The sequence below is a fragment of the Phyllostomus hastatus genome, unplaced genomic scaffold, assembly GCF_019186645.2.
Source record: "Phyllostomus hastatus isolate PE091 unplaced genomic scaffold, TTU_PhHast_1.1 phas_scaffold_501, whole genome shotgun sequence".
In the NCBI taxonomy this organism is placed as follows: Eukaryota; Metazoa; Chordata; class Mammalia; order Chiroptera; family Phyllostomidae; genus Phyllostomus; species Phyllostomus hastatus.
The window spans coordinates 70,528,872-70,552,562 of record NW_025334033.1 but is presented as its reverse complement, the minus strand read 5'-3'; the positions used below and the strand labels follow the sequence as shown (position 1 = coordinate 70,552,562).

The window sequence follows — 23,691 nt, the reverse complement described above, 5'->3', positions numbered from 1 at the left end:
CCCCCGGCCCAGGGTGGTCCCTCCAGGTTTCACTGCAGCTTTAGGCCCTGGAAAAGGAAGGCCTCCCGGGTCACGTGTGGAGCCCTGACCGCGGGCCCGGCAGGAGGAAGGATCCATAGTTTTGGGAGGGCGACGCGAGCTGTGTTACCATGGAAATGCCTGTGACGTCACACCGCGCAGGCCCGGCCCGCACGACCTTCCTTCGGGACTCGGGACGATCACGTGGGCGCAGGATGGCCGTGCCTTTCCGAAGGTGAGCGCGCGGAGTCCGCCCCGGGCACCCGCATCCGGACGCGGCCATGCGGGTCCAGCCTCCCCCGAGCGGATTCCGGTGGCGCCAGCTTAGTGACACCACCCCTACTCGGAGTCAGCCTCACGCCCCAGTGCCTTGACCCCTGCCTGGGAGGCTGAATGGGGGCCGGGGAAACTTAGGCCCCGCCCGCTCTCGGCCAGGTGGGCGCCGCCGTTCAGGCCAGGTGCGCCGGCCAGGTGCGCCGGCCAGGTGCGCTCGGCGGCGATAAGCGCGGCCACCTGTGGCGCCTCTGGGGCGGTGGCTGTCCCTGCCGGGGGGGGGGGGGGGGGCGGGGGGAGAGCGCTTGTGAAAGCCACGTGGGCGGCGATAGGAGAGGGGGTGTCTCCTCCAGAAAGAAGGGGCTCTGAGGCCCACAGCCTCGCTCCCGCGTGGTCCCTGCCCCATAGAGGCGAGGAGGACATTCCCCCCCGAGAGTGGGGGGTGTCCCTACACCTCGGGAAGACATCACCCCCCCACTCCCACCCTGTGAGGGGGGGTCCCTGCCATGCGGAGTGAGGATGGTGCCCCACCCCTGACGCGGAGGTCCTTGCTTGGGAGACCCTGGCGTGAGGTGGGGGGTGATGGGTGATTCCCTCCAGTTATGAGGAGGGACTGACACAGGGCGCCCCCAGGGCGGCAGTGGGAGGGCGTCCTGGGGGCACCCCCGCTTTGCCCTCAGACAACAGCCAACCTGTGTGGGGCGGTGTGGGCCCCCCCTTCCCCCGGGCCCACGGGAGAATTCTGGGGCACCTGGGACCAGCCTGCGGCCAACCAGCACCTGCTGGCAGAGCTCCGCGGTGTTTCTCCCAAACGAGACCCTCGGACCTGAGGTTCCCTCGAAAGCAGGAGTGTCCGAGCTTCCGGCGTCTCGGGGCCGCACGTTAAATACACTGCAACATGCACTCCAAAAAATATCTCGTGTTTTAAGTAAATTCACGATTTTGTGTCGGGGCGCATTCACAGCCGTCCGCGGGGCGTGGGCTGGACACCCCTGCAAAGCACATCGACTGAAATCGGTTGACCGCGAGGGAGAAGCTGCGCTCACGCCGTGCGGTGGGTGCCTGCAGCCTGAACCGCCGGCCCCCCTCTTTCCTGGGGCGCAGAGCTGTGATCTGATGGACTCCGCGGGCCCCGCACGCCGGACCCGCCCGCCCGCCCGCCCTGCACTGCCAGGTAACCCGGGGACGGGCCGCGCCGGAACCGCTCTTTCCCTTTAAAGCTTGGTCCACTCTGTCTTGAACCGGAGTTACAAGTGTTGGCCTTTTTTCAGGTGGCATCGGGACAGGAAATTGCGGAACAGAAAAAAAAATCCTCTGTCATTCCTTTTTAATTTGTTTATCAAAAATTGTACAAAAAAAAGTGTCTTGTCAAAATAATACCTAGTGCCGTATGAAGGCTTTCGCCTTAAATACTAACATGGGGGGAAGGAGGGAGAAGGAAGGAGAGGAAAGATGTGTTTTCTGCACCAAAACACACACCTGACTGTCCCCCCCCAGGGGCGACCCCAGCCCGTGAGTTTGGGGGCGCGCACTTACCCGGAGCGGCCTTCCGCGCGCGGCCAGGACCAGGGGCCCGTCAGTCCCCCGACCTCCCCTCGGCCGGCTGCGCGAGCTGTCCCGGCCGCCCCCGGGCCCGGGCCGGGCGTGGAGGCCAGGCGCCCGCTCAGGTCTGGGGGTCCTGGTCAGAGACGTGTGCGCTCACGCGTCTCTTGGGAAAAGGGGCGCCTCACGCGGTTGTCCCCTCCTGTCCTCCAGGCCCGCGGCGCTGCCCGACTCCTCCTCGCTCCGCAGCCGGCCCCCTGGACTTCACCGGCCGCTGCCCCGGCGTGTCCCCGACTCCAGGTGGGGGCCGGCGTGTCCCCCCCGGGCCCACTTCTTCTGGGCACGGACCCAGGAGGAGCCACAGGTGCTCGGGCCTGGGACTCCCCTCCCCCGCACGGAGGGGCCGCCCTGTGGGCTGTCTGGGGAAGCCCTGACCCCCCCCCCCCCGCCCCGTTTTCCTCTTCTTGCCTAGTAGGCAGGCGTTTAGTTTGTAGTATTTTTAAAAATAGTTTTGCTGTTATCCAGAGTTTTTCTAATACGTTAATTCGACAGCCTATTTACAAAGTGAACTTTTTAAAGCTTCATTACAAAAATGTGCCAAATGTTCACCTTTTAACAAATGTCAGATGCACACACCTGCCCTCCATTTCTGTTTTGTTTTTGGGCTTCTCATCCCGCTGCCTCACAATCACAGCTGGGTGAGGTTGGGGGTCAGGACGGGCAGGGGTGGGGCCAGGATGGGCAGGGGTGGGGCCAGGACAGACAAGGGGTGGGGCCAGGACAGACAAGGGGTGGGGCCAGGACGGACAAGGGGTGGGGCCAGGACGGACAAGGGGCACAACAAAGGACTGGCGGGAAGTTGGTCATCTGCTCCCTAACTTTTCCATTTTAAAACTTCAGGGACCCAGGTTATGACTTCTTAACACCCACCTGTGAGGTCAGTCTAAAAAAACGACTTCTTCCCCCGGGGGGTGGGGCCTGGGGCTGTTTCTGGTTTTTGCTGTATTAAAGCTCAAACCTAAGGTCGGATGACGATGCCTTTAAAAACTAGACCTTCGTGTCCACCCAGACTTGTTCCCTTTTGCTCTGGGTTCCTCCCAGCCGGGGTTTGCCTGCCCGCATACTGGGAACAGTGTCAGCGTAGTGGCTGGAGTCCCGGTGACTGAAACCGCACTCAGGGCGGTTCCGGCCCCGCTGGGCCTCTGCCCGTCTGCGGGCTGCCATGCGGGGCTCCGGCCCAGACCGGCGGGCCTCCCGCTCCTCCCAGAGCAGACCGCGCCGCACTCTTGCTCTTTCCCAGTTCAAACGGGAAGGACGAATTCTTTAAGACCGTGCCCTTTTTCTCAGAGTTCCAGCCCCGGTACTTGACAGGGCGTGCCGCTTTCCCGAGGCCACGAGCTGGGTGTCTTCCAACAGCGGAGATTTGTTGTTCCCTTGGTGCGGGGTCCGGGGCTCCGAAGTGCAGGGGTCGGGGGTTCTCCCCCACCCCGGGGGCCGCGAGGGGCAGTCTGTCCCGGAGCGCTGTCCTGTGGGAAGAGCCTGCCAGAGACCCCCGAGAGGCCGTGCGCTGGGGTCCGGGAGTGTAGAGCAGGGAGACGACACTGGGGTCGCCAGTCCCGGCTGGAGTGGCCCTGGCAGATTGGGCCCTGGCCTGCAAACCAGGTCACCCATCTGATCCCCAGTCAGGGCACAGGCCTGGGTTGCGGGCCAGGTCCCCACTAGGGGGCGCATGAGAGGCAACCACACACTGATGTGTCTCTCCCTCTCTTTCTCCCTCTTCTCTCTCTAAAAATAAAATAAAATCTTAAAAAAAAAAAACCTGGGGGCACCAGAGGTAGTGGGTGGAGCCTCCAGGCCCCAGGACCAGTGCGTGTGGAGTGTCATTCACACGGGTTAGGAGCATCGCTCACCTGTGAGCTTCAAGATGGAGATTTGCTAGCAGCTAGAGGTTTGCTGGCTCTGGGGCCGAGGTGCTGACCTCTGAGCCCCTCATTAGGGACATGTCAAACGTGCGGCATGAGAGAATCGCTCTCCCAGCCTCCAGGACCGCCAGTGCACGGCCGTCCGTTTCCGGCCCCTCGTGTCTCCCTCACCTGCGTGCGCACCTGGAACTCCAGCTCCTGGGCTGGGGCTGTGGCTGAGCTGTCCTGTGGCTGGAGGGCGGGGGCGGGGGGTCAAGGACTCCGCAGAGGGGAGCAGGAAGGGAGGGGTGGCCGTGAAGAGGCCAATGAGACCCCATTCAAAGCAGATGGGATTCTGGGAGCAAAAAGCCAGCTTCCCGCCCACTTTGACCTTGGCCGCCCAGAGTTGCAGGGGTTGGTGTGACAGGGTGACTGCAGGGACGGACAGTCTCGGTCTCAGAGAATGTCCTGCACTAGCGAGAGCTTTTTCTGCACTTTTCGAGGAGGCAGGAGGGGCTGGGGGTGCTGAGTCCCGGAGAGTCCCTGCAGGAGAGTCCCGGGGGGGCGGCGGTGAGGGTTGGCTTTGTGGTTTTGCTCTCTGCCTGCGGACCTGCTGAGCCGCTGGTGCTTTGGGGCCAGGAGGTCCCTGGGCGGCGGCACGCTGCTGCGTGTGGTGGGATAGTTTTTATTTTTCTACTGATTCGAGGGAGAGGGAATCATTGGCTCCGTTGTTCTGCTCACGGATGCACTCATTGGTCTCTTGTTGTTCGAGTCCTGACCGGGGACCAAACCCCCAGCCTTGGCGCATTGGGACGGCACTCCACCCCCGAGCCCCCCGGGCGGGGCAGAGCGGTCTGTTCTGACCAGGTGTGAGGGGCCTTCGGGTGAGAACGTGGGTCAGAGCCCTCTAACCGGGTGCCCACCCTCCGCTCTAGGAAGCGGAGGCTGGCGCAGGCCTGGGCCAAACCTGGTGGGGCGGGGAGAGGGGTCCCTCTCCCCTGCTGGTCGTCATCTCACCGTTCTGGCACCTCTGTCCGAACTCGGCCTCGGAGGGTACCAGGTGCTCCCAGGGTGCTGTCCCTTGGAGAGCACACTTGTGGCTTGGGCTCGTCAAAGGGGCGCGGGTGCCAACAGAGCCTGTCCCGGCCACGGCGGCAGGAAATGGATACGCCGTGCGGGGGCGTAGCCCCAGTGTGGGCGATGCGCGGTGACCGGGCCCCCGGGGCCATCCTCTGCTGCTGCGTGTGGGCGGGCAGGGTGCCGCGTCCCCAGCGGACGGCTGGGGAGGGCAGGGCAAGGCCCTCGCTGTCCTGTGACCAGACAGCCCCCCCGCTCTGTAGCCGAGCCCTAATCCCCAGAGCCCCCTCAGACCCAGGGACATCTTGCAAAGTCCTCCTCAAACCGGTCGAGGCCGAGTGACAGGCACAGCCTCAGGAGACGGGGGGGGCTGTGCGCAGTGGGGTGTCCCGGGAGGGATCCTGGGACAGAAATGGGACTTGAGGGGAAAACCGAAGAAATCGCAATGAACTATAGACTTCAGTTAATACTAGAAAAAGTAGAGCGTGTTTCTCTGGGAGACTTTCGAGCTTTAGAATGCTGATGTGTGTCGTGCACGGTGAGGGTGGCTTGGGGTCTGGTGTGCTTCCCAGGCCGGAGAGCGGGGGTTCCGAGGAGCCCCCTTTGGGAATCCTGCGTTCACCAGGCTGAGCCGTGGCAGGCGGCACGTTTTGTGACGGGCGCTGCCCCGCAGGGCCTCGCGGAGCGTCCCCGGGGTTCTCGGATGCCGAGGGACATGCAGCTGCTCGGAGGTCGGTAGTCCCTTGTTCTTAGCTCTGTTCTCTTGTGACTTAATTTTTATTGAGAGAGGGAGAGGGGGAGAGAGAGGGAGAGAGGGAGAGAGAGGGAGAGAGGGAGAGAGGGAGAGACATCCATCTGTTCTTCCGTGTACCAATGCACTCATCGGTCGAGTCCTGTCTGGGCTCTCACCGGGGCTCGAACCTGCAACCTGGGCGCAGCGGGACAGGGCCTGTTTGTTTGCAGAGTGGATGTTCTCTCTGCTCTTTGTGTGTAGGATTGTTTCTTTTTTTTTTAAGATTTTTGATTATTAAAAAAATTTTTTTTTTAGAGAGGGAAGGGAGGGAGAAAGAGAGAGAGCGAAACATCAATGTGCAGTTGCTGGGGGGCCGTGGCCTGCAACCCAGGCATGTGCCCTGGCTGGGGATTGAACCTGCGACACTTTGGTTCGCAGCCCGCGCTCAATCCACTGAGCTATGCCAGCCAGGGCTGGATTGTTTTTTTTTTTTAAGGTTTTTATTTATTAATTTTTAGAGGAGAGAAGTATCAATGTGTGGTTGACTCTCATGCGCCCCCAACTGGAGACCTGGCCCACAACCCAGGCCTGTGCCCTGATGGGGAATCGAACTGGCGACCCTTTGGTTCACAGCCTGTGCTCAATCCACTGAGCCGCACCAGCCAGGGCCTGGGTGTATAGTTTTTTAAAAAATTGTTTCTAACAACTTCAAATTTTTGAGGAAAAGGTCTCCGTTTCTGTCTCTTTGGGTCAGTCTGTCCCCAGCCTGGGCTTAAATGTCTTCACCCGCTAGAAAACGAGACAAGGCAGGGGGACACCTGAGCTGGGTGCGCTCCTGCCTGCACTGGAATGTTCTAGAACTCTCGGTGTGGATGAGTGCGGGGCCTTGCCCGGTGAGGGGCTTTCCCCACGCAGAGGTGGCAGCGTGGCTGTTGCCTGGGGGGTTTTTGTTGAACCGAAAAAGCGTTGGAAGGTCCCCGGACCTGTCTTACTGGTGCGGACTCGGTCACGTTCCCCCCTCAACGCCCAGCTCTGACCCCTGACCTCTGACGCCTGTGCCCTGTGGAGCCACCGCCGGCCAAGACGGGACCCCGCCACACTTCCGGAAAGCTTCCTCCTGCCCTCCGTGGCCAGCCCTGCACCCCGCCCTCTGTGACCGCTGACCCGTGCTGTGTCGTCCCCACAGCCTGGATGTGTCTCAGCGCCGCGACAAGTGCACCCCCGGCCCCGAGCCATGGCTAGTCCGCGGCGCGGCCGACCCTGCTGCATCCGGGCCGCGCTCAGTGCCACCAGCACCAGGGCCGGCTTCTGGAGGAGGCGGAGAAACGCGCTGCATCGCCTCAAGGTGCTTCCCGCTCGGAGGACGGGGGTGGGGGGGAGGGGGCAGCGCCCTGTGCGCCCGAGACCTGGAGCCCCGCCTGGCCGGCCCTCCTCGGATAAATCGGTGCCGGTGGTTCTCGGTGTCACCCTCACAGCGGTTTCCTCTTTCCCGAGTCAGAGGTGTTCAGATCCCCGCCCTCGGGAGTCGGGAGTCTGTCTTCCGGCCAAGAAGACAGGGAAGAGCTGCTTTCCCCATCAGCCTGGGCTGCCCGGGGAGGGTTCTAGAACATCGGGTGCCTGGCCATCCTGGCCCTGAGCCTCTGCACCTCAAGGAAGGGTCGAGGCGGAGGGCTGGTTCTCCACGGCCTCCGGGCTCGGGGGCCAGACACGGGCCAGGCTGCCGCCTGGGGGGCCGAAGGGCCCTCCCGCCACTTCCCGAGGACGCACTGGACCGGGGACGACAGGCGACGACCCGGCTCCCGCCTGCCCCTCCCGTTCGCACTGGCCCAGCCGTGCATCTGAGTCCCTCAGCCAACGCTCTGTGGGGTCCGCTCCTGCTCGGGCTCCGAGAGCCGTGTCCTTGCCACCCTGCCCGCCCCCCCGCACCCCGCCAGGGCCACCGTCCCCCCAGGGCCGGGGCGGCGGGCCAGGCATCTGCCTCCCCGGCGGGAGGGGCGTCTTCAAGCCCGTTTCCCCCCAGGCCCATCCCAAGAGGGGCCACGTGGACCTGGCTGACGGCGTCTGGAGAGAGGTGGGTGACAGAAGGAGCCGGTGGCCACTCTTGCCCAGGGGATGGCGGGGGCCCTCCTGAACCCCGGGTCCCCGGGGCCCGCCGAGGGCCCGCCTTGTCAGCTGTCCTCGCCCCGCCGGCTCAGGGCCCCCCTGCCTGTCAGCTCCTAGATCCTCACGCCGGCTGGGAGGACCCCCCGGCTCCCCTGGCCCGCAGCCTCAAGGACCGGTCTCCGGGGGACCCGCCCTGCCACCGGCCTTCACACGCGCCGAAGCCCAGGAGTCCGGTCCACCCAGAAGACTCTCTCCGGTCGGACGTGCCCGGCCCCCTCGTGAGAGCTGCCGGGGGGGCCCCGGTGCCCCCGGGGGCCGATGATGGGGACATGCAGCCCGTGGAGGCTGGCGGCCCCGGGGCGGCTGCGCCTCCGGACGGCCCGGGGGTGATGGAGGGAGACTGGGGGCCCCCCCTCCCGGCCGCGGCGTCCCCGGAGCCCGGCCGCTGCGCGCAGGGCAGGGCCCGGGTGTCACGGCAGCCGCCCCGACTCGGGAGTGAGAGGGACAAGGGGCACCGGCTCTCCCTGTCCAAGAGGAAGCTGGAGCTCTTCCTCTCCGAGCCCGAGAAGAGGAAGAGGCGGCGGCAGCACGCAGCCTAGACCCAGGCGAGTGGGCGGCCACGGGGGGAGGGGACGGGACCCCTGCGCCGCAGCGGCCTGAACAGGACGGGCTCCGGGGGGGGGCAGCTTTGGTGCCCCCCCCCCGTGTCACAGTGCATTTCCCCCCCTCGCAGGCCCACACCACGAGCGCCACACGGCCCCGCCCTCCGCTCGGCCGCGGTCCACAGCCCACGCTGGTCCTGGCACCAATAAAAGGGGGTCCTCCCAAGGACAGAGCCATGGGTCCCTCCGGCGGCTGGGGGTGCACGGGCCCTGGGGGTGCACGGGCCCTGGGGGGTGGTGCCTCTCCCCCACGGGACACTGGTGCAGTGGAGCCGGTCCCACGGGCCAGGGCTCTGGTTCTGAGTCCCCACCCCTGCCCCCTTGGGTCCCCCTTCCTGCCGGCGAGGACGGGTAGGGCTGTGGCTGCTGCAGGGCGAGTGGGGGTCCCAGCAGAGGGGCCCCCTCAGACCCCATGGACAGAATGAGGGAGGGGCCGGACCTGTGTGTGGTCTCTCGGGTGTTTGGTTGAGAGGCAAGTAGGCACTTTGGGGCTCCTTGCTGGGCCCCATGTGGCAGCCCCTGGTGGCGGAGCTGCTACCCTGGTCCTGGTGGCCGACACCCAGGGGGTGGGCGGGGGTCTCCACGGCAGCCTAATGCCTCTGCGTGGGCCCTGGCTGCAGCAGGTCCTGGCCCCGTGGGGCACAGCTCCATGTCCCTCCCAGCAACTGGGACCCCCACCCCCACCCCCAGTGGGGGGGGCTTGAGGGGGCCAGGCGGACTCGCACCTCCTCGGGGACGAGCCTGCCGCACAGATGCTGAGAATGCCCCTAGGCTGCGTCGGAAGTGCGGGGGAGACGGGCACGGTTTTCATCAGAGCACAGCTGTGTGACAGCCCTCAGGCCACCCGGCATCTCTCAAGGAACGTTCCAGAAGAATGAGGTGGGGCTCTGGCTCCCGTCTTGGCCCGGGGACGTTGGACCCGGCGGCTCCACAGAAGCTGGGGTTGGGTCAGGGCTTGAGTGCCCGGGCAGCACTTGGGGCGCGGGTCCCAGGCTCACGGGCGCCCGCTGCGTGAGTTTTGTTGCAGGGCCTGCGCCTGCGCCCACACGCCCCCCAGCCCCCAACCCGGGAGGGAGTTCATGCTCACGCAGTGGCCACGCCCCGTGAGGGCAAACAGCACTCCGCGAGCCAGCTGCCACCACCCGCTGCCCCTCCAGCAGGGTCTGCGGGAACCAGGTGCCGGGCTCCACCACCACCGGCCGCAGCCGAGCTCACCCGGGTGCCGAGACGGAGGGGGGGGACGCGGATCATGCTTAGTGTTTTATTTCATAAAACAAGCCACGCCCTCGCCCCTCCGAACTTGCGCTGGGCCCGCCCACGGCCCAGCGGGTCCCAGTGGTCCCGGCCGCCCGGCCTCTCGCTGCACCAGCCTCCAGCCGACGACCGCGCCCGCACAAGCCCACACCTCCCCGAGGCGGTGAGACCGAGTGAAGTTAGCGTCGCCCCCTCCCCACGGCGGGGGAGCACGGCGTGCGGCCTCACTCCGTGCACAGGACGGCCACGCCGCGCTCGTAGAAGCTGCGGGGGTCCTCCTTGGTGGCGATCTCGAAGTCCACCGTGAAGATGAGGTCTGCCCGCGTGAAGTTCAGGTAGACGGGTAATGTCACCTGTGTGGGGGGAAGGGCGGGGGGGGGGGCGGTGAGGGCGGCCGGCGCGGATGGGGCGCCGCCCCCGGGGGGGAGGGGGGAGGTGCGGGGAGGCTGCTCCTGGGACCTGGGTGACTCCAGGTACAGCCACAAGCCCCCTCCGCCCCGGTCCCAGGCGCAGACCCTCGGCGTCCCCCTGACCACAACGGACGGGAGGCGCCACCCACCACGTTCGCCTTCTTCTCCGCGTTGGTCTGCTTGACCCAGCGCAGCTGCGTGAGTGGCAGGGCCGTGGAGATGGCGTTGGAGAGCGAGAGCTTGTTGTTGCCGCACGTGGCGCCCTGCAGCTTCAGGCCTGGGGGGGCGGGGGGGGGGGTGCACCGTCAGGGGAGCCCCCTGCCGCCACCCCCGAGGGCCAGGCGCTGGGGAGGGCAGCCGCGTACGGGGGCCGGGCCGCAGCCCCACTCACCCGTGACCCCGAAGCTGCAGGCGTCGAGGGCGGCGTTCTGCAGGGTGGTGACGCTGACCTCCAGGCAGAGCTCCTCCAGGGACCAGCTGTTGGCCTGCGCCACGTACTGCCTGGTGGCGGTGATGTACGCCTCGGGCACGAAGAGGCCGCCCAGGCACACGTGGATGTTCTGCGGGGGGAGGCGGGCCGGTGAGGGGTGCGCCCACGCGCGCGCTCCCAGGCCAGACCAGGGCCTCCGCTCGTCCCCCCAGCCGTGGCTGCCCCCCGAACCCGGCACAGCCCCAGTCCCTCCCCAGGCCGCTCGGGGGCGCGGGCACCACCTTCAGCTCCTTGGCGCCACCCGACGCGGCGGCCAGCGAGATGTTCTGCAGCTGTTTGATCCTCTCGCTGAAGTCGGACACCCACTGGATGACGGTCATGCCCGCGGGCACCGTGTAGTGGGACCAGCTCCGGGGCAAGATCCCTGCAGGGAGAGCGCAGACCGGGCGCCCGCTGGCGCTCAGCGCAGCCTGGGCGCACCCAGAGGTGCGCCCTCCACCTCAGCCCCTGCGGTGTGACTGGTGGGGCGTGCCGGGAGCACCTGACCGCCCCAGGGGACACCCCAGGGACAGCCTCTCGGCACACAGGCTCTGCGGCAGCAACCCCGCGTCCCCGTGCTCCGCGCGCTCGCCGCTGAGCAGAGGCCTGGGGCCGCCCAGCACCTTTGGACTCAAGCCCCCCACCCCATCCCCCGCCCTGCCCCCACCCCCGCCCCGAAGACTCCGGAAGCTGCATGAAGGCGTCGGCACGTGTCTCAAGGGGCGCGGAGGGCACGGAGGGCACGGAGACCGGGGCGGGGCCGGGCGGGCGGGCACCTTTCACCAGCTCGTTGATGAGCGTGCGCAGGTAGTTGGTCTGCTTCCTCTTCCCCTCACACACTTGGACCACGTCGGCCAGGTCCTGGCGCACGTCCTGCAGCAGCCGGGCGCCCATCTTCACCTCCCTCTCGAAGAAGCGGAACAGCGGGTCCTGCGGGGGTTCGCAGGGAAGGCCGGGGTCACGGGTGGGGGCAGGGCCGAGGCCCCTCCTGCGGGGCAGCCCGGCCCACCGGTCTCTGGAGCCCAGGACCTACGGTGCAGCACCGCCTGGACCCGACCCCCAGGAGGCCGGTCGGACCCTCCGACCGGCAGCAGCCCCGACAGCGTGTAGAGAGGGCTGGAGGGTGGTGTCCACGGCTCCGGGCAGATGGACAGCGTCCCACATGCGTCTGGGCCGGTTCTCGGGGCCAGCCCTCCCGCCGGGCGCTGGCGTGTGCCCGTGCGGTGGTGCCCCCACCCCCTTCTCGCCGAGGGCCCCCGGGCCCCGGGCCGGCCCGCCCAGCCACCTTGATGTTCTCCACCGTGCGCCGGAGGTGGCTCAGCGTCTGGGGCACGAGGTGCAGCCAGTTGGAGGCGGTGGTGTGCAGCGTCCGCATCCAGGCCGGGCGCCCGTCGGACGTGGAGTCCGTCCTCGCCTTCTTCTCCGTCTCGGCGTAGGCCAGGTCGTCCTCGTCCTCCAGCATCTGCATCTTCAGCATCTTGCTGATCATGTCCACGCCTGGGCGGGGCGCGGGCAGAGAGGACTCAGACGGCAGGGCCTCGGGACGCGTGGCCCGCGAGGCGCTGACTGGGCGTGCGTTTCTAAAGCACCGAGGGGCAGGCGCGGAGGACGAAGTGCCGCCAGGTGAGGTCACGCCTGCGGGCACTGGGCCGGCCTGAGGGTGCAGGACGGCAGGGGCTCCCGGGTGGGCCCCGGGCCGGGAGGCCGTCTGCACTGGACACGCGCGGCCACTTCCAGCGGGGGCCGCACCGGACCACAGCGTCCCCGCCCTGTGCCTGTCTCAGGACTGGAGGGCCGAGAGGCCAGTTCTTTTTATTTCTTTGTTCATTTACTTTTAGAGGCGAAGGAAGGGAGAAAGGGAAGGAGGGAGAGAACCATCAACTTGTGGTTGCCTCTCACTGGCCCCCCACTGGGGGCCTGGCCCACAACCCAGGCCTGTGCCCTGCCTGGGAATCGAACCCACGACCCTTTGGTTCACAGGCCCGTTCTCAACCCACTTGAGTAACACCAGCTGGGGCCAGTTCTTTCTTTTTTCCCCCCAATCCTCACCCGAGGACACTTTTTCATTGCTTTTAGAGGGAGATGGATTGGTTGCCTCCCAGGTGTGCGCCGACTGGGAATCAAACCCGCAACCCTTCAGCTGTGAGACGTCCCTCCAGCCCAGTGACCCGCCCGCCAGGGGGAGGGCCGGAGCGGGGCTGCGAGGTCGGCTCCCCACAGCCAGACCCACGTGGGCTCCAGCCCCAGGGCCGCCCTGTGGGCGCATGGCCGTCCGTGCTGCCCTGGGTGTGGAGCCTGACCGGAGCACGGGAGTGACAGGGCTCGGAGGACAGTCACTGCAGCGCTGCGGGGCGCCCGCAGGGACCCAGCCGCTAGCACCACCGCACGGCGAGCGGCAGACCCCGACACCAGACCCTGACACGCCCCTGGCATGGCGCGGGGCGGGGCTGCTGTGGGCGGCACCCCACGCAAATACCCTAAACGACCCGGCACAGCCCTGGGCCGCACAACAGGCCACACCCACGACGCAGGCCCCGCAGAGCATCATGGGGCCAAAGCCTCCCACCGCCCAGGGACGCGGCAGACGCACTGCGCAGCCCGCGGCAGGACGGCACCACGTACGGCGTCATGTACGGCGCCACGCAGAGCTCGGCAGCACACGCGGGCTCGCCGTGTTACGCTGCCTGCGGCCGTTTACAGGCACTGTTCCTCCTCCTCCTCCTCTTGGGCCCCTTGCCCCGCGGGCCTACCAGGCCGGCGGCAGTGCCCCACGCTTGTGTCCGCCCCGTCTCCCCGTGGCAGCGCTTCTCTCGTGCTGCCTGCGCAGCAGCCCGGGGGGGCGCAGGCCAGGCCACCCGGCGCCGTGCAGGGGCGCACCGGATCCGCACGAGGAGGCTCCTGGGGCCCCATCTCCGGGCACACGGCCCCTCCCCGAGCGGCTGTGACTGCACGTGAGACCGCTCTTACCCGCGCCCAGACCGGCTCAGCAAGCAGGCCTCACTCCTTTCACCGCGGTTGTCTGCGGGGCCCCAGCCGGCCTGCTGGCAGGCCACCCTCAGCCAAGGAGCAGCCCCCCGGCGGTCGCTCGTCGCAGAGCCCAGGGCCAGCCTGATGGGACCCTCCAGGCCCAGTCCCGCCAGCCAGCGCTCGAGTTCGGGCAGACCCCAGTCTCTCCTGCGCCTCTTTCCCAGCAAGAGCAGTCGGGGGGTTCTACCAGCGTTCCCACACCTGGGTACCAGACGCCAGGCGGCCTCCCTAAACCAGATGGCCGAGCCCCCGCACCCCAGTCCCGAGCCAGGCGGGACGTGAGAACCCGCCTTTTCTAAGAGTTTCCGGGTGAGGCTAACACTGCAGCCCTGGGGGTCACCTGAGAACCACTGGATTAGGTGGCTTTATTGATAAAAACACCTGGTGGGTAAGAAGAAAGAAAAGTCCAAAAAAATATATTCCAGCCCTGGCTGGTGTGGCTCAGGGGACTGATCGCTGGTCTGCAAACTGAAATGTTGCTGGTTCAATTCCTGGTCAGGGCACAGGCCTGGGTGGGGGGCTAGGTCCCCGGTTGGGGGTGTGTAAGAGGCAATGATTGATATCTGTCTCCTCCTGTTTCCCTGTTCCTTCCCCTCTCTTTAAAATAAAGTCTTAAAAAAAAAAAAAAAGTCCAGATCCTGGCTGAGCAGCTCACTTGGTTAGAGCGTCTGGATACACCACAGTGGAGGGTTCGATCCCCCGTCAGGGCACATGCGAGTACCAAGCAATGAGTGCGTCAGTAAACAGAGCAACAAACCCCTATCTCTACCCCTTCCTCTCTCTGTACAGTCAAATAAAAACTTGAACTAAACCCCAATGGGATATTAATTTTAAAACACCAATGGGATATTAATTTTAAAACACCACTTCGTAACCACGCACTTCCCAGTGCTGAGAAGACCACGTTATTTCTGAACGCGAGACGACACACTCTTCTGCAGAAACCTCGCGCCTCGTGCCCAGCGCCGGGCGCAGGCTGCAGAAGAGACACGACCGAGGACAGACTTTCTCGGCTGACCCCGGGGGCACAGTTGGGACGGGAGGGTCAGCCGGAGAGGGCCAGGCGCACGGGCACTCACCCTGGGTGGTGAGGAGGACCCTCTCCGCGTTGTTGGGCAGGCCCAGCCAGGAGGGCGTCTGGGTGTCGGGCAGCAGCTCCACCCACTGCACGAACTCCTCCCGCCTGGAAAGCCAGCAGGAGTGGAAGAGCGGTCAGCGTGAGGGCGGGAACACCTGGCGTCCAGACGTGTCAGGCAGGTGGGGGGGTGGGCTCCTACCTGATGCCGTCCGGCATCTGGATGTCCTTATGGCCGTCGACCTTGCAGGCCAGCTTGAACTCACTGTCGAAGCTCTTCGTCGTGAACAGGCGCTCCAGGAAAGTGTTGAGCAGACGCTGGTCGAACTCGTTGTCCACGCGCCCGCCGTAGATGGACTGGGCCATGAGGGTCTTCAGCGCGGACCACGGGATCTTGTCCGGCGAGATGTTCTGCCTGCCCTGGGGGAGGAAGGGCTGGTTTGCCGGTGGGGTGGGGGCCGGCACTTCCGCCCCACAGGTCACTCCCACCATCACCTGTATAAGCTGCTACCACAGCCACCACGGTGTCTAGGTGCCCCCGCCCCACATCTGACAAGGCACAGCCTGCACCTGCCTTTGCCGTGTCGTCCAGCCACGTGTCCACCGTGTCGCAGGCTGACCGCAGGTCCGACTCCCCGAACTCGTACTTCTTGGACCAGCCCAGGGGCGCGTACCGCAGCCGCTCCTGGATGACGGCGTGGAACCAGGCCAGCAGGAAGTACAAGCGGGCACGCTCGTTGGGCGACTGCGGGGAGAGCCAGCACGCACCGTCACCCGAGGGCAGCGCCCCCCGTCGGAGACGGCGGGGCAGCGCCGCCGGGTCTCAGGGCTGCCGTGCTGCGAGCTTGTGTGGGTGCTGGCACTGCTGAGATAACCGCTCGGGTGACAGGAGATTCTCCAGGAGACAACGCCCCCCGAAAGCCAGGCAGGTGCCTCACAAACACGGCTGACGCTCAGCAACACGCGTGCGGGCTGCACAGGTCTCCTCACGCGGGGGAGTCCCCGTTGTGTTGCGTGTGCTGTTCCAGCTGCCCCATGTCCCCCTTTTACTTGTTTCTTACTGTGATCTCTCCCAGCAACCCCACGGTCAGCCCTTCCCACCGCTGGGTCTTGTGCTGCAGACGCGGAGGGCCACCTATGCGCCCGTTCTGCGCCCCTTTAAACAGGGCACGGGGGACCTGGGCCCGGTCTCTGCAGACACCGAGGGTCAGCAGGAAGGGTTCTGGGCAGTCAGGAGTCACACGTGGATTTGGGTCGGCGTGGAGGCCGTGTTGCTGAGGGTCGACTGCAGCAGTTAAGAAGCGCCCCCTGCCCACCTGCCTCAGCGTCTGCTCGGTGCCCAGCCGCCCGGGGGGCTCCAGACGCCCGGGACGTCAGCCCGGAGCCCAGCTTTGCTGCAGGCGCGTCGCTGGCCTGTGCCACAGCCGCTGCACGAGCCCTCCGACCCCTCACGGAAGGACGCCTGGCCGGCAGCTGGGCACCGTGGGCCGCCCCCGAGTGCGGTCTCTACCTTGCAGATCCGCGACACGGGGATGCTGCTGAACGTCCTCAGCATGTTGGCCTTCACGCCTGGGGGCGGCTCGAACACGAAGATGCGGCCGGCTCGGAGCAGGTTCACGGGCACCTGCGGAGACGGGGCGCCCGTCACCACCCTGGCTCTGGGCCCACTGCTTGGCGCCCCCCCCGCCCAACAGAGAAGGATGTCCAACCGGCAGGAACCCCGAGCCCCACCCACCTTGGGGTTGATCTCCATGGTGAGGAAGAGCCGGAAGCAGGCATGCGGCTGCAGCGAGTGCAGCTTCTTCTCCAGCTGCATCAGCCACCCCGGGGCCAGGTGCACGTTCTTCAGCATCACCCATCTGTGGGCACAGCGAGAGCCACCGCCCGCTCAGGGCCCCGCCGGCGCTCTCGGAGCTGAGCCTCCCAAGCAAGCTGGCGGGGGAGGGGGGGGCGGGGGCGGGCGGGCCTACCTCCCCGACTTCACGGCCGTGTTGATCGCCTTGTCCGCCTGGTTGAAGCCTTCCGCTGAGCCTGGTGCCAGAGGGCCGAGAGTCAGCACGGCCGGCCCCGGCCCCGTGAGCTCCGCGGGGCTCGGCCCGAGGGATCAGCGCCCTTACCGATCGCGATGGACGTGATCTGCGTGTTCTGCTCCGCCGCCAGGTCCTCCACGTGCCCGCTGGCGTCGTACCCGGGCACCGAGCACATGAGCACGGGCGTGTTGGGCTTCACCTGCAGCAGGGGGGGAGGTCAGGGCTCAGCCAGAGCCGCCCCCACCCCCCCCACCCCAGCGGACAGCGGGGCCCCGGGGGGCCGGAGCGAGGCGAGCCCTGCGGCCGGGGCCGGCACACCTCCGTGTCCACGATGTGGGTGAGGTCGAGCGGCTGCTCCATGATGGACATGAAGGACTCCCCGAGGTTGGTGGAGACGAACGTGTGGGCCATGGCCAGCAGGCGGTCGGGCCGGAAGGCCTGGATCAGGAGCAGGCGGTGCACGGCCTGCCCGATGGGCGCTGCGGAGAGGCGGCGGAGGGTTGGGGGGTCGGCGACCGCACAGGCTGGGAGCCGCCCCCCGCTGTCCTCAGGGGACCCCCGGACACACCCATGACGAGGTGTTTGCGGGTGCCGGGCCGTTACGACTGCAAATGACCCCACTGACACCTGCTCGCCGCACACAGAGCACCCAGTCTCTCCGAGACGCCCCCAGCCCTCCGGGGGGGCCTGTGGCAGCGTGGGGAGCACCCTGCCCCGACCCGACCGGCCTGGGGCCTCAGGCCACACACTCCACAGCGGCCCCCACGCCCCCGGGTGCTGGGCGAGGGCCTCCATGTTGTTTCCCTCCCCGTCTTCAAGCCTGAGCCAGAACGGGGGTCGGCAGGCACTGCCCTCCCGCTTCCACGCCGGCCCCCCAGGGACAGCGACTGCGCATGGCGGCAGCGTCCCTCTCCCCGGCAGCGCGGCCCAGAGCGGAGACCACAGGGGCCGGGCGGGGGCTCACTTGAGGGGGTCTCTTCGCTCCAGAGGTAGGGCACCGTCTGCTCCGGGGAGCTGCTGTCCAGCCAGATGCCGAATTGCTGCGGACACAATGGCGAGCGTCACCGCGGGGGGAGGGCCGTGTCCGCGGGCCCAGGAACCGGGTGTCTGACGCACGAGCACAGACCTGAGGCTCTGGGTTTGCGTGACACACACGGCCCCAAGGCCGACCTCCCGGGGCGGGGGGTACGCCTGGGCGAGCACCCACCTCGTCAGCCTGCACCTTCGCGATCAGGTCCTTGAACGCGGGCAGGCAGCTCAGCCTCACGACTGCCTCGGCCTGCTCCACGGTCAGGCCCTGGATGGAGGGCGTCGCGCCGGCCGTGAGGACGATCTCCTTCCCCCGCAGGAAGTGCTGGAACTCGGCGTCGTAGGTGGGCTCCCTGGGAGGGGGCAAGGGGCAAGGGGCAAGGGGCCGGGAGGGTCTCTCAGGCTCGCTCTGCTGCCGTGGGCAGAGCAGCCGGGACTTACAGAGGGAAAGAAGAGAATCTATCCCGCCCCGGCCGTGTGGCTCCGTGGTTGAGCACGGGCCTGTGAACTAAAGGGCCAAGGGCTCGATTCCCAGCCAGGGCACAGGCCTGGGCTGGGGGCCAGGTCCCCAGTAGGGGGTGCGTGAGAGGCAACCACACATTGATGTTTCTCACTCCCTTCTCCTCTCTCTAAAAATAAGTAAAATCTTAAATAAAACACAAGAGTTCATCCTGCCCTGAAACGCTGCTGTGCCACCCACAGAACGCCCGGCCCTGGGACAGGCGGGCAGGGCCCCCGGCCTTACCCGACTGCGCCCTTCAGCTTGATCCTCGCCAGCAGCATGGCGAAGGTGATGTGGTCCTGGTGCAGCATGCCCCTGGCCACCCGGTTAAACGCCACCTGGGGACCAAGGCAGGAGACACTGCTGCTCCGGAGAGACACCCCCACACTGCCCCCCCGCCCCCCCGGGCCCACAGCCGGCGAGGGCCGGCGCGCACCTGGAAGAGGTCCTTGGTGATGACGGACAGGCGCTGCGTGTGGTCGGTGACGCCCTTCAGGTTCGGGTTCTCGTAGAGCACGTTGTGGTAGATGTCCAGGAAGAACTGGAGCGAGTACTGGTACAGGAAGTGGATCTGGCGGGGCGGCGACGCGGCCGTGAGCGCCTGCCCGTTCGCCCCGCCCGGCCACGGCCCCCACCGCGGCCCCCCCGGCCGCGGCCCCCACGCGCGGGCACCTGCTTCAGGGACTCCATGGTGAAGTAGATGCTGCTGCAGGCGGTGGACAGCGGCAGGTACTGCTGCGACACCGTCTCCACCTCCTGCATGACGATGTCGGTCTCCTCCACCTTGCGCGTCACCTCGGCCGCCTCGCGCTTGAGGTTCTCCAGCGTCGTGATGATCGTGTCGTCGTCCAGGATGCGCCCCTTCACCTCGTTCAGGGCCTGCAGCAGCGACTTCTCCAGCTGCCGCAGGCGCAGCTGGAACTCCCCTGCAGCGGCGGCCGAGGTCCGGGGTCAGCGGCGGCGTGCCCCCCCGTCCGACAGGGACGCGCCCGGAGCAGCTGACGCGGCCCCCGCCTGCTCGCAGCACCCCCACCCCCAGGCCCGCGACGCACCTTGGAGTTTGAGGAGGTCGGAGCGCTTCTCGTCCACGTCCGGCCGCTCCGCCTTGAGCACCTCGTTCAGGCACTGGCTCTGCAGGCTGCTGCGGGTGACCGTGAAGTTGACGAAGGTGACCCGGGAGCAGAGGTCCGGCGGGAACTCCACCTGCCGGAAGGGGACGGGACGGCCGCCGTGTCACGCCAGCCCAGCAGACCCAACTCCGCCCCGTCGTCCCAGGCGGGGGCCCGGCTCTCACCGTCGGGTCGCGGGTGGACAGGAAGATGACGAAGGACGGGGACAAGTCGATGTCCTGGTCCCCGAGGGTGATCAGCACTCTGCCCCCCGTGCGCCGCACCTCACGGTTCAGGACCGGGTTCAGGACCGGATCGTAGCTTTCCACGTCCTGCAGAGGCACACGAGGTTCGGGGGGTTCACGCTGGGTGCCCCCTGGTGACAAGCGGGGCCTCGCCGGGCCCCTGCCACAGAGAGACCCCTGCCCAGGAGCCCTGGCCCCTCAGGCACCCACAAGCCGCACGTGATCCCTTTCATTAAAAATTACTAAAAAATTCAACCCTGGCTGGTGTGGCTCAGTGGATTGAGCACCAGCCTGCAGGCCAAAGGGTCACTGGTTCGATTCCCAGTCAGGGCACAAGCCTGGGTTGTGAGCCAGGTCCCCAGTAGGAGGCGTGTGAGAGGCAACCACACACTGCTGTTTCTCTCCCTCCCTTCCCTTTCTAAAAAAAAAAAATTACTAAAAAATTCCATTTCTCCGTCACATGAGCCAGAGAAAGCTCCCAGATCACAGAACACTTCTGCCACCGCGGAAAGTTCCAGGGGACGGTGACGACCCGAACCGAGAGTCACCTTAAGGACAAACACCACTCCTGTATTACTTTTTACACAGGTCTCGGCGCTGCCCTGGCTTGAACACACGGGGCGCTCTCTCGCGCGCCGCCGTGCCGGAGACGCGCTCGATGTGGCCCTCGGGGTGGGTGGGGGGGCACGGACCTGCACCAGGAGGGGGTTCCCGAAGCGCAGGGCGCTCTCCAGGTTCTTCCGGAAGGCGTCGTCCAGGAAGCTGGTGCGCGTGATCTTGCGGTCCTTGTACTCGTTCATGATGAACTCCGTGGCCTGCCCGGACGGGTCGATGATCAGCGGGTACCTGGGGGCGGGGCGGAGGAGGGGTTGAGATGGGGTCCCCCACGCCCCGCGGAGCCCCGCCCCCGCGGACCGGCACGCACCGGTTGAAGCGCTTCAGCATGATGGCGTTCTCCGTGCACAGGTCGTCGGCGGGCAGGGAGCTGGCCTGCCAGCGGAGGCGCTCGTCGGCGTTGGACAGGTACTCCGTCCGGGCGATGTCTGTGCGGAACTGCGGGGCGGGGGCAGGGGGCGGGGCGCTCAGTCTGGCCTCCCTCCCTCCACGCAGTGGGGTGGTGGCGGTGGGGCGGGGGCACCAGCAGCTCCCCGTGGCGGCCCCCTCGCCCCCCGCGTGCCGGCCCCCTGCCAGGGCGTACCTGGATGTTGGCCTGCTGCAGGTGGTGGGACCACGTGGTGAACAGGTTCTGCCGCATCTGCTGGTCGAAGTAGCCGGCGTAGGCGATGAACGCGGCCGACAGCAGGCAGTCCCCGGCGATGGTTGACATCTGGTTTTTGAACGTTTCGCTGGTCTTCTCCCACCGCTCGCGCTCGGCCGACAGGCTCTTCAGGAGCGCGGTGCTCCGGTTCACCTGGGGGGGGAGCCGGGAAGTGGGCGCCGCTTCTCCCGCGGGCGCCACGCGGGCGCGCCGGGAGCCGGGGCTGCCGGGGCCTCACCTTCGCCTCGACGGCGGCCAGGTCGGCCTTGATGGCCTGGGCCTCGGAGATGAGCACGGCGTACTCCTCCTTGTAGCGGGCGATGCTGGCCTCCAGGTCGCGGATCATCTGCTCCACCTCGTTGGCCTTCTTCTGGTTGTCCTTGGCGTCGTCCTCCAGCTTCTGCAGCTCGTTGCGCAGCGGCTCCACGCGCTTCAGCATGTCCGCGTAGTTGAGCTGCGCGATCGCCCACTTGACCATCGGGCCGCAGGCCAGGGAGGCCCGGTTCACGATCTCATAGTTGTAGCTGGGGTTGGACATGTAGTTCTTCTTCATCTTCTCCCGGATGGCATCGCTGCAACAGAGGGGCCGTTTCCCAGCGCATGTCGGGGGCGAGTGGCGCGCAGCCCCCAGGGACGGAGCCGCAGGGCTGGTCCCCGTCCGTGCCCGGGGACCGGGGAGGGTGAGCCACACGGAGCCGAGTTCCGGCGGACTCGGCTGCCGGGGACCCTGACCTCCCCCCGCCCGGACAGCAGGCCGGCCGGGCCCTGGCCGGGCCGCAGCGGGAACCGGCTCGCAGGGTCAAGGGTCAGAACGCCCCAGCCCGGACCTCGGGGAAGAAGCCCGACGGCTCCTCCGAGTGCCCCCGCCGGAGCGGCCCACCTGATCTCCTCGGCGGAGAAGTTGACGATGGTGGGGATGAAGTTCTCCCGCATGATGATGGAGCGGATCTGCTTCCAGTCCGTGGTGCTCTCCCCGAGGAGCAGGCAGATGGACTCCAGCGCCAGCTTCACGGCCGCCGGGGGGTTGGCCATGGACCGCACCTCCACCAGGTGCTGCTTCTTGATGGACTTCACGGCTGCCCGGGGGTGGGGGGGGACACAGGGTGGTGGTGAGGAGGGGCTGGACGACCCCGGCCAGGTGCCCCGCCTGCAGTGGTCACAGAACAGGGGCCACAGCAGCCCCGGGACGGGCGCGCTCCTGCCGTGAAGTCTCCAGGTCATCTCAGTCGGCCGTTGGTGGAACAGGCGTGACCACCCTACTACGTGCTAAGCACAAACTGCCACGTCTTACAGAAAGCTGCGTGCCACCTTAAAAAGTGCCCCCCAAAGTCTCCAGAAACACCTGGGAGTACTTTTAAGTGAAAAAGCCCACCCCGGCTGGGGCTGCGCCCTGCGAGAGTGCGCCTTGCACGCCTCACGGGGCCTTCCACCGGCTGGCGAGGGCCGGCCCCGAGCGCCCTCAACCGGCAGCCGGTGTGCCCACGGCGGAGAGGGCTGTCCGCCCGAACCGGGGAGGGCCGCTGGGTTCTCTAACTCCAGCTGCGGGCCCAGACCCGTACAGTCTGGACGCTGCCCTTTAACGCATCTCAGGAACCACCCGCCGGCCCCGACCTGTGCGCTCCCAGAAGTGGCCACAAGAGGGCAACGCTGCGCACTCAAGAGTACTTCTTGCTGAAATTCGGTCAAGGGTCATTAAAAAAACTTGTGTGTCACCGTAAAGCTCATCTCGTCAGTTCTCTCAAGGGAAGGGGCTTGCTCTGGCGGCAGCAGACCAGCCCTGCTCCCCAGGAACCGGCCTGCGGAGACGGGACTCACCTCCCCTGCAAAGTGCTTGCTCCGGGGCCCGCCGGGAGCCCCGCCCACCCTCGCCTCGGAGGCAGGGCCCCGCCCCCCCGCCCCCGCGCGGCCTACCGTTCTGGGCCTCGATGACGGCGGGCTCCACCTTGTCCAGGTCCTCCTTGACGCTCATCTGCTTGTCCGCGATCACCTCCTGCTGCTTGTGCAGCTGCTCCTGGATCTCCTGGCTCATGACCTGGAGCGGAGGGGGGGTGGCTCAGCCGTGAGAGGGGCGGGGCTGACCCGCTGACCCCCGGAGCCCCTCCGACTCCGAGCCCCGCCCCCCAGACCGGGGAGCCCCGCCCCCCCAGACCGGCGGGGCCCGAGGCGAGAGGCGCACCTTCTTCTTCTCCGCCTCCTGCTGGTCCTTCACCATCTTCTTCAGCTTGTCGTTGGCGGCCGCGTTCTTCACCTCCAGCTCCTGGCTCTTTATCCTCAGGTCCCGCCGCAGCTCCTCCACCTGCGGACGGGCGCACGCTCGGGAACGGGGGCCACGGGCCGCCGGCGGCCGCAGGCAGCGGTCCCACCTCCCACGGCCGCGCCACCAGCGCTTTAAAGGCACGCGGCGCCTGACCACCCAGCCAGGGCGCTGACGCAGTGCCCTCGGCCGGCCGGACGGGACGGGACAACAGCTGAGTCGAAGTCACCCCTGCTCTTCCGGTCAGACCGGCAGAGAGCAGAGCACGGTTCTGGCGTGCGGCAGAGTTCACGTGTGCCGCGAGACGGGAGGGTAGGCCAAGCACCGCCCCCCGAGGCCCTCCCCAGGGCTGCCGCCACGCCCGCGGGCACCTGGTCCACCGTCTCCTTGATCTTGCGGAGCCCCACGTTCAGGTGCATCTGCTGCTCCTCCAGCTCGCTGCGCTTCTCGTGGAACAGGTTGGCGTAGTGGTTGATGAAGTCCAGGTAGTGGCGGGGCGTGACGGCCATCGTCCTGCCCCCCCGTTTGGCCAGCCGGGCGTTGGCCTGGGAGGAGAGGGGGAACCGCTTTCGCTCTCCGGACGGGCTCCGCGACCGCTGGGGCCTCAGCGCTGCCCCCCCCACCCCCGAAGTCCCTGAAACGGACACGCCCCCCCCCCCCCAACTTGTCTGGGAGGAGGAAGGCGTCACGGCCGCCTCAGCGGCGTGCTTCCCGGGGAAA

The 23,691-nt window shown here is 67.0% G+C and overlaps 2 protein-coding genes across 3 annotated transcripts in view; one reads left to right on the top strand and one right to left on the bottom strand.

Moving 5' to 3' along the window:
• Positions 1-211: 211 nt before the first annotated feature.
• Positions 212-9,443, top strand: LOC123807989 (U1 small nuclear ribonucleoprotein C-like). 2 transcript variants are annotated; one of them, XM_045822138.1, is made up of 6 exons: positions 212-253; positions 1,256-1,465; positions 6,731-6,889; positions 7,565-7,615; positions 7,758-8,252; positions 8,381-9,443. In XM_045822138.1, the coding sequence occupies exons 3-5, from the start codon at positions 6,779-6,781 to the stop codon at positions 8,244-8,246; spliced, it is 651 nt and encodes a 216-aa protein (XP_045678094.1). In that variant the 5' UTR covers positions 212-253; positions 1,256-1,465; positions 6,731-6,778; the 3' UTR covers positions 8,247-8,252; positions 8,381-9,443. The 2 variants fall into 2 exon arrangements, with proteins under 2 accessions (XP_045678094.1, XP_045678093.1); XM_045822137.1 differs by lacking the exon at positions 212-253 and adding an exon at positions 328-453.
• A 113-nt stretch (positions 9,444-9,556) lies between these two features.
• Positions 9,557-23,691, bottom strand: part of DYNC1H1 (dynein cytoplasmic 1 heavy chain 1) — a 58,592-nt gene continuing 44,457 nt past the window's right edge. Inside the window, exons 49-77 of the mRNA XM_045822136.1 lie at positions 23,343-23,516; positions 22,894-23,013; positions 22,629-22,749; positions 21,598-21,793; positions 20,956-21,289; positions 20,658-20,870; positions 20,385-20,512; positions 20,152-20,305; positions 19,400-19,546; positions 19,158-19,308; positions 18,778-19,031; positions 18,542-18,676; positions 18,349-18,443; positions 17,782-17,956; positions 17,539-17,614; positions 16,893-17,053; positions 16,662-16,773; positions 16,515-16,575; positions 16,280-16,403; positions 16,055-16,168; positions 15,119-15,289; positions 14,747-14,964; positions 14,549-14,652; positions 11,728-11,939; positions 11,219-11,372; positions 10,685-10,827; positions 10,365-10,533; positions 10,123-10,250; positions 9,557-9,916 (exon numbers count right to left, since the gene is read on the bottom strand). Coding sequence (XP_045678092.1) covers positions 9,788-9,916; positions 10,123-10,250; positions 10,365-10,533; positions 10,685-10,827; positions 11,219-11,372; positions 11,728-11,939; positions 14,549-14,652; positions 14,747-14,964; positions 15,119-15,289; positions 16,055-16,168; positions 16,280-16,403; positions 16,515-16,575; positions 16,662-16,773; positions 16,893-17,053; positions 17,539-17,614; positions 17,782-17,956; positions 18,349-18,443; positions 18,542-18,676; positions 18,778-19,031; positions 19,158-19,308; positions 19,400-19,546; positions 20,152-20,305; positions 20,385-20,512; positions 20,658-20,870; positions 20,956-21,289; positions 21,598-21,793; positions 22,629-22,749; positions 22,894-23,013; positions 23,343-23,516 — 4,473 coding nt within the window. The 3' untranslated portion in view covers positions 9,557-9,787. The remainder of the gene's footprint in view (positions 9,917-10,122; positions 10,251-10,364; positions 10,534-10,684; positions 10,828-11,218; positions 11,373-11,727; positions 11,940-14,548; positions 14,653-14,746; positions 14,965-15,118; positions 15,290-16,054; positions 16,169-16,279; positions 16,404-16,514; positions 16,576-16,661; positions 16,774-16,892; positions 17,054-17,538; positions 17,615-17,781; positions 17,957-18,348; positions 18,444-18,541; positions 18,677-18,777; positions 19,032-19,157; positions 19,309-19,399; positions 19,547-20,151; positions 20,306-20,384; positions 20,513-20,657; positions 20,871-20,955; positions 21,290-21,597; positions 21,794-22,628; positions 22,750-22,893; positions 23,014-23,342; positions 23,517-23,691) is intronic.

What these genes read in the sequence shown, in the direction of transcription:
- LOC123807989 (XM_045822138.1), top strand. Translation starts at nt 6,779, where the DNA reads ATGGCTAGTCCGCGGCGCGGCCGACCCTGCTGCATCCGGGCCGCGCTC. An exon ending in ACGCGCTGCATCGCCTCAAG is followed by an intron (nt 6,890 to 7,564) that starts GTGCTTCCCGCT and finishes GTTTCCCCCCAG; the next exon opens with GCCCATCCCAAGAGGGGCCA. An exon ending in CTGACGGCGTCTGGAGAGAG is followed by an intron (nt 7,616 to 7,757) that starts GTGGGTGACAGA and finishes CCTGCCTGTCAG; the next exon opens with CTCCTAGATCCTCACGCCGG.